The 8,516-nt window shown below is 34.7% G+C and overlaps 1 protein-coding gene across 2 annotated transcripts in view; it reads right to left on the bottom strand.

The window, feature by feature from the left end:
- Positions 1-6,669: 6,669 nt before the first annotated feature.
- LOC114272159 (sucrose nonfermenting 4-like protein) overlaps positions 6,670-8,516 on the bottom strand; it is a 35,177-nt gene continuing 33,330 nt past the window's right edge. For both annotated transcript variants that reach the window (XM_028213830.2, XM_028213831.2), the window contains 2 exons: positions 7,879-7,993; positions 6,670-7,381 (listed from right to left, as the gene is read on the bottom strand). In XM_028213830.2, the coding sequence (XP_028069631.2) occupies positions 7,290-7,381; positions 7,879-7,993 (207 nt within the window). In that variant the 3' untranslated portion in view covers positions 6,670-7,289. The remainder of the gene's footprint in view (positions 7,382-7,878; positions 7,994-8,516) is intronic.

The raw sequence follows: 8,516 nt of genomic DNA, 5'->3' as shown, positions 1-8,516 counted from the left end.
CGGCCCCACTTCACACTCACATAGGTGACTCTACTTGAGTATCCCGCTATATTCAGCTCAACAGCTTAACACACTAGAGTCATTAAAAGCTCAGCTTAACCTCTACACTTGCAGGTATCACTGATAGAAGGAATGACTGGAGGTTTAACCTCCTCAGTGACATACCACCGTTACACGCAATTAGGTTATCCCATTGAACCTAGATCTTGAGATCTCCAGTCAACTAGGTTGGGTTTCCATTCCGGTAACTTCCAAAGGCCTCAACCCCATTCCTTTTGACGACGTCTCGACTAACACTCGTTTAACCCTTTGGTTAGTGGATCCGCAATGTTGTCCTTAGACTTTACATAGTCTAAAGAGACAACTCCATTCGAGAGTAGTTGTCGTATGGAATTATGTCTACGATGGATATGTCTAGACTTTCCATTATATATACTACTCTGTGCCCTACTAATTGCAGATTGACTATTACAATGAATACAAATAGCTAGCACGGGTTTAGACCAACGTGGAATATCTTTCAATGAAATGGCGAAGCCATTCAGCTTCTTCCGTTGCTTTATCCAAAGCAATAAACTCTAATTCCATCGTTGATCTAGATATACACGTTTGCTTGGAAGATTTCCAAGACACGACTGCCCCACCAAGAGTGAACACATATTTACTAGTGGACTTTGAATCCTTTATATCTGATATCCAATATGCGTCACTATAGCCTTCAAGCACCACTGGATATCGAGTATAATGCAGCCCAGAATCCCGAGTGTAGCGTAAATACCTTAACACCCGCACAATGCCCTACCAATGAGAAGCATCGGGATTACTTGTGTATCTACTAAGCCGGCTAACCGAGTAGGCTATATCCGACCTAGTACAACTCATCAGATACATCAAACTTCCAATTACCCGAGAATATTCTAACTGAGAAACACTCTCTTTATTATTCTTGGTAAAATGTAGACTAAAGTGTACAGGTGTCGATGACACACTCGTATCTGATCCACTAAACTTCTCAAGTATCTCATCAACATAATGAGAGTGAGAAAGTACAATTCTGCCAGATATTCTGGTAATCTTAATTCCCAGAATAACATCTGCAATGCTCATATCTTTCATGTCAAACTTTGAGTTTAACAATCTCTTGGTAGTTTGAACCATTTCATCATTACTACCAACAATGAGTATGTTGTCTACGTATAGACACAAAATGATATAACCTCTGTCAGTGTCTTTAACACATATGCACTTGTCACACTCATTTATTCTAAATCCATTTGACAACATAGCGTTGTCAAACTTCTCATGCCATTGCTTAGGAGCTTGCTTCAAACCATACAATGATTTGACAAGCTTACAGACTTTCTTACTTTGTCCTGGAGCTAAAAACCCCTCGGGTTGCTCCATGTAGATTTCTTCATTCAAATCTCCATTTAAGAAAGCTGTCTTTACATCTATCTGATGTATCTCCAGACCACGTAGCGTTGCTATCGCAATCACCATGCGAATGGATGTAATCCTTGTCACAAGTGAATACGTATCAAAGTAATTCAGGCCTTCTCTCTGCCTGTATCCTTTGATAACGAGTCTAGCTTTATACTTATCAATTGACCCATCAGCTTTAATCTTTCTTTTAAAGATCCACTTACTCCCCAAGGCCTTACTGCCTGGGGGTAGATCAACCAACTCCCAAGTATGATTCTGTAAGATGGAGTCAATCTTATTCTTAATTGCTTCTTTCCACAAAGGACTTTCTGGTGAAGTCGCTGCTTCATGGAAAGTTTGAGGTTCTCCCTCTAACATATAAGTCAAAAAATCCGGACCAAAGGACTTTGCAGTCCTAGCCCTCTTGCTCCTTCTTAGCTCATCTACATCTTCAACTTAATCATCAATTTGATTACGCAAGTGATCATTTGTTTGATTAGCTATGTAATCATTGTCACCTTCAACCTCTTTCATGGAACTCAGAATACATTTTCAAAGAAAGATGCATTTCTTGATTCCATGATAGTATTCTTGTATATATCTGGAATAGCAGACTGAATCATAAGAAATCGATATGCACTGCTATATTGTGCATAACCGTTGAATACAAAGTCAACGGATTTTTAGGCTTATCCTAACCCTCTTGGATTTAGGTATTCCCACCTTTTGCATGACACCCCCACATTTGTAGAATTTATACAGAGGCTTTTGGCCTTTTCCGAAAATTCATATAGGGTCTTTAAACAATTCCTTGTGTCACAATGATTAAGAAACTCTCAAAATCATATCACAGTAAATACATTCCCAGAATGTCATCAACCGAATTAGGCACCCAAATATATTTGGTCCAACCTATCACTCTGAAGCCAATAGGCTTACTATTAGGAAACACAAATCCAGTGTTCAATAGTCTACTATTCGGAACTTCATAACCTGGCCAGTAGTCTTATCACTAAGAATCACTAACTTCTCAACATGTGGTCAGTAGACTTTCTACTACTAGGAATCACAATGTCTTAACCTGTGATCAGTAGTCACTTTACTACTAGGAGTCACAACGTCCTGACATAGGATCAATAGACTCTTTCATTACTGGGAATCATCATGTCTTGACATATGACCAGTAGCCTCTCCACTACTAGGAACCATCATGTCTTGACATGCAATCAGTAATCTGTTCACTACTAGGAACCACAATCTCATAACTATGTAGCCAGTGGTCTAACACCTCCTAGGAACCACCAGTTTTCTATCTCTGTGATCAGTGATCTTGTACTCACTAAGAGCCACCAATTTAAGAATATATTTGGAATTTAAAAATCCAAAAAATATTCACCCACTATAACAGGTTGTCTCATCTTTGCTTTCAAGCAAAATCACATAACAATCATAAATGCTATAAATAATACAAGGATACCATACAATTGCCTCTGATCAAATCAGAGAAATTTTTAATGCAATCTTATGATTTCCTTTAATCATACTTGATCTCTCAAGATCTTCCTTTAAGAATCTCGCGAGGCTAAGGTTGTCAGGTGGAATAACATTTCTGTTTGTCACATTTTGAAGCCATTTCTGAAACATCACAACAGAATTTCACTTCTGTGATTCCAGAAATTAAACTTAACCCTTAGAAAATTCCTCAGATAGAAATTTAATTCAAAACTAGTCTCACCATTTAACCTAGAATCGAACATGGTCAGGAATGTTCCCAGGAAGATTGGAGGGGTCACATCGGTCCCACTTAAAACCCAGTTAACCTTTTGACAAAACATCCAAGAGCATGTTGACTCCTAGTCCATGGGAAACAACTTTAAAATTAGGATTTCCAGGGGATAAACTAGGTTATAACAAACCAATTCCCAAGCAAATAAAATTTGCTACCAGAATTATACCACTCATAAAAGTTAACCGGTACTCCCAGAACTGAGCCCATAATTTCTGAATAAAAATCAGAGATATTTTAGCTAATGCTAAAATTTGATTTCTTTTCTCAAAACCACAACACTTTGAAAAAAATTAGATTATAAACCAAAACACTTTGGAAATAATCAGATTATAATCAAAGATTTTCTCCAAACTTGGTTTTCCAATACTTTGGAAATAAAATGATTAAACCCAAAGATTTCTTCAAACCCCAAAGGTTTGAAACCAAATCCGTTTTAGTTGTCATTTCTGAACAAATAAGAACTACTCTTTAGCCAAGGCTAAACACTTTGGTTTTTATTACAAAAAACCAAACCAAATTCCAAACTTACAAGCAATTTAAAAATTGCTACAACCAAATACATGCATATAAAATGCTTCTAATAATACAAGCAAATAAAACTTGCTATTACAAATTGATAAACAAACCAACTAAATCTCAAGCAAAAAATGCTTCAACCATTTATATAAAATAGCCAATCCATAAGGATTTTATTTAGTCCAAAACCCTTTCCACGCTTAGGTATTCCTATTCAACACAAGTTAGTAGTCCAAACATTTTTATTTGTACATCCCAAATACTATTTATTTGGTTTTGTATTTGTTTTCCATTCTCTTTTGCATAAGTATTCCTGTAAAGAAAGTTAGAAGAAAAAGCCACAACAAAATACAAACAAATAATCTAAGCAAAAAATAAATATAATAAATAATTGAAACCATTTTAAACTAATAACTCCAAATAAATAAGTTAAATTCAAAATTAATGCACCCAATTAATTAATTCAGATTAATGCACCCAATTAAATTCAGAATATTCATGTACATAAATTCATACAAGTTACAAAACTCTATAACTCCAAAATACATTAAACTAAAATTAATAGGCAATAATTATAAATAATTGTTATAAACCAATAACCATTTAGCAATTAACATGGGAAAAAAAACTAAAGGTTAAATCATGTAAGAAAACTAAAAGCTAGAAACTAAATAACATGTCAAAACTTGCATAATTTACAAACATTGAATTTCCAAGAAAAAACCAGTGGACTAAAACCATAAAATTGAAAGTCTATGAGCAGAACAAGACAAACTCAAAAGTCATGCAAATCATGGTGGAGGAATGATGAACCATACGCGTAAAATAAGATCATACTAATACAATTAAGTATGCAAATTATGATAGAGCATTCTAATTAAACTAAGTAATTAGAGAATAACATTGCATAATTTACAATCATTGAAACAGTGAACAATTCCGCAACAGTTTCTAGTAACATTATACAAAGCTAACCTAATTGTCTATATAAATCTATTCGATCAATTTCATAGAAAATATATAAAAAAAATTTGTTTTAAGCTTGTTGTCCAAATTAATAAATAGATTTATGAAGAAAACAAAATTATATATATACTAAGAACATATGCTGATAATTACAGTTAAATTTCAACAGAAATACACAAAACAATAAAATGGTAACGAAACCAAACCGAAGCCTGCACGGTAGCAGTTTCCTTAAAACAGATTTCGCCGCCTCACGGGTCGAGTGCTTGAGGAATCCCGGTGTCTGTCTTCCAGGATACGACGGTCAAAACCAGCTACGGCAAAAGCACTCTCTGCCTAGCTTAGCGAACAAAAACAGTGGCAGTACTCTCTCACTGTAGGAACTTTCAGGCAAACTGACTTGTAAAATGGATCAAAAATTTCTGTGTTTGAGACTTGACAGGAGGGCCTTAATTTATACATGTATAGGGGAGAGATGAGAAGCCTCCAGCCTTTATAGCTGGTCACTAATGTATCATTAACCTCTGCAATAAAGGCAGAAGTTACAAACCCCATTAATGCACTATTAAACACTGCAATAAAGGCAGAAGTTACAAACCCCATTAATTCTTTCATGAAGCTAATTTCATGTGGCAATTTCTCATTCAATTCTCAATGATTTTTGGCTATTCTATTTGTGGTGTAAAGATCTCTTTGCAAAGTATCTAGACCCACTTGAATCCAACACGATAGACGGTTAGGGCTCACTTTAATATTTAATTAAAGTCACCAAAAAACTATTTTTTCCAACAAGAACAACAAACAATAAAATACATAGCCACCAAAAAAAAAAAAAAAAAAAAAAGCTACGATCTTATTTTCAATTTTGGTACCCCACTTCGATATATTTTAGTGCATGAATTTTATTATGTTTACTTGTTTTAGATAGTGAAGTTTTACTATTTTTCCTATAGTAATTTCAAAATTGACAGTTAAAATATGCAAAATTAATGGATAATAATTTTAATTTTGAGGCTTAAAAATTCTAAATTGAAGGGTACAAACGACTAAATTATTTAATTGTCTTTTAAAACATAAATTTATAAAAATACAAAACTAATTTTAGATAGATTTTTTTGTGATTTGTTGGGTGATATGATGATAACAATAGTGATAGTGTTGGTAATGTAATAACGGAGAGAATTTCTAGAAATGATAGCAAGAGGGGTGGAGAAAGTATTCAATAAATATTCACCAGAGATTCTTGTTAAAAAATGTTTGTCAGAAAATTGTATTGCGGCCAAAAAATGGTCAACCAAAAAACAATTGCCAGATATGGACACGGAGGTGGTGGCCGGTGGTAGGGCAGGAGACAAGTGAAATTCACTTGGGAGTCCTTTTTGTCATATTTTGACATTTTGTCCTTGGCGAAGAATTTCTTTCCATTTATGCAAGAAACTTCTAGATTGAGGTACCAAATCAACCCTAGAAACGTCAATATATCACAATGCACTCTTCATAAAAACCAAAATATAATGGAACACTTCATTTTGCTTTTAAATATATATTTTTTTCATTAATTAAGATGAACGGATTTAGTAAGGAGAGGCAGAGTGCAGAGGAAGATGAGAGCAAACCTCAATTTGTAGGTTTGTGTTTTAAATTTGGAAAAGCTTACATTATAAAAACTAATTGTACAAGAAATTTTAGTGGCTAAGATAATTTTAACTCCTAAGAGATAGATTTGATCATCACTGCATGGGTTGTCTGTGTGCTGGTTATGATTCAAAGTAGTCGATAAGTGTTCAGTAACATGACTTTAGAAGCTTAGACGACCATTTAACTAAATTTGTGCTTGGTATGATTCAAAGTAGTCTTAAAGTGTTCAGTAACACGACTTTAGAAGTTAGACGACCATTTAACTAAATCTGTGTCAGTAAAATAAAAAATGAGAACTATCAAGACTTGCAACAAGAAACACAAAGGGGCCATGTAAATTGAATAAACAAATAGATCCAATAACCTAAACTGTGGGATTTCAAGTAAAATCAGCAAATGCTACAACACAAATCGATTAAAAAAAAAGTGGTGAGAGTCAAAGAGCATACTAAACCTGAATTTATCAACCCACTCTTTTCTTTGTTTATGGACAGCCAACCAAACAGCATGAGTTGCTTACAAACTTCTCTTGCTCTTTTTGCCACTTTTCTGTTTGCAGTAAAGAGCAAGAAACATGGCATGGCAGCTGTACCAGCAACAGCTTCAACTGAGTCCAGTTATTGAACTTCTAAAGTCCTTATAGTGCTATTGTTGGCATGCAGATTGTATGTGATTGGTTATAAGGACAAGGTTGGGAAAAAAAAAATTGAATCTTCTCAATTTACAGATTTTCCTAATCCTTTTTTAAAATCATATCCTAAAAAATTGGTAGGGCCTAGAAAATCACGTCCCATCCAATCAAAGAGGCAGATCAACATATTGAGACTTAACCCAGAAAGAAGGTAAGGGAACCGAGAGGGCATAGCAGAGATAAGTGTCGAATGAGATAAATGTGTCATCTCTCCAGAGCCACCGTGAGAAACAGTTTTGATGTGATGAGGGTTGGCAACCATTCTCGCTAACCCAGCAAGAACCTGAACACGTCACTTAGTGAAACAATGCCCTCTACACGCTTGCTGCCAGCCTCCACGATTACGAGCCTCCTGACCCCTGAATAAATTTTCTCAAGCTGGTGAAAAAGTTTCATCCCAAAACAAAAGAATAATGAAGAGCTCGGTAAAAAGTAGCTTGTAATGAGTGAGAACTTAAGTTTGAAAATGAGAAATAGAAAACGAAAATAATACTAATACCAATATTATTATTAGGGTAAATTACATTGATCACCATTGACGTGTAGAAAAAATCCAGTAAGCACTACAAGTTTGACATAATCACACCAATTTTCCTTTTAGTAAGGCCAAAAGTGACTAGAACTAATGCAATAAACTATACATTATCATCATTTTTCCATTTGTCATATGAATTACCGATGAAAAAGGAACTAATTGTTTTGTGAATTAAAAGCTTTAGGAAGCCCAATGTAATTATGCCAAACTTGAGGGGCCCAATATATTTTCTCTAGACCTCAAGGGAGGTTAGTGTAATTTACCCTTTATTAGTATTATTATTTCTGATGAGTACAAGAAACAAAAACAAAACACAGTTACCAGGATTTGCCAGACGCTCCATCACTTTGTGCAAAGGATCAGATCGTAAACACATCTGACATCTTTGTCCATTAAAGAAGCCATAAGGACTCACATCTTGCCCCAGTTGTAAAGCCTGCAAGTTGGAAAGAGAGAAAAAAAGAGCACATTGAGTTGTCCTTTGTTTCCAAAATATGGTGAACTTTGTGTTCCAGAAAACTAAAATTGGCAGTACATAGAATATCTTCAAACTCTGTTATTAGTTCTTGCTTATTAAACATAAAACAAAAAGGAAGCAAATTAAAATCCAATAAATTGAGCTTGTAAGGAAAAGATTTAAAGAAAGAAGGCCATAATCAACTACTTAATGTGTATAGGATACCTAAGATTCAGTCACTGTCACTCAGACTATCATGCTTAGGAATGCCTCAATCCATTCCAACTATGTGCTCTAAATTTTTTTTTTTGATAAATAACTGTGTGCTCTAAACTTTTTTTTTGTGGATAAATCAACTATGTGCTCTAAATTAACCATAGCACTATAATACTATGTTCTATATCACAAACCAAAACAATCGGCATGCCGACAATGCAGGTTACAATCACAGATTCATAAGTAACATGGGAAAAAGGGTATAGCAAACAATCATAACAAAGGA

Source organism: Camellia sinensis, chromosome 2, assembly GCF_055761805.1.
Source record: "Camellia sinensis isolate YWXY chromosome 2, ASM5576180v1, whole genome shotgun sequence".
Taxonomy (NCBI): domain Eukaryota; kingdom Viridiplantae; phylum Streptophyta; class Magnoliopsida; order Ericales; family Theaceae; genus Camellia; species Camellia sinensis.
Note: the sequence above shows the minus strand (reverse complement) of the source record. Positions and strands in the feature narration are given on the sequence as shown.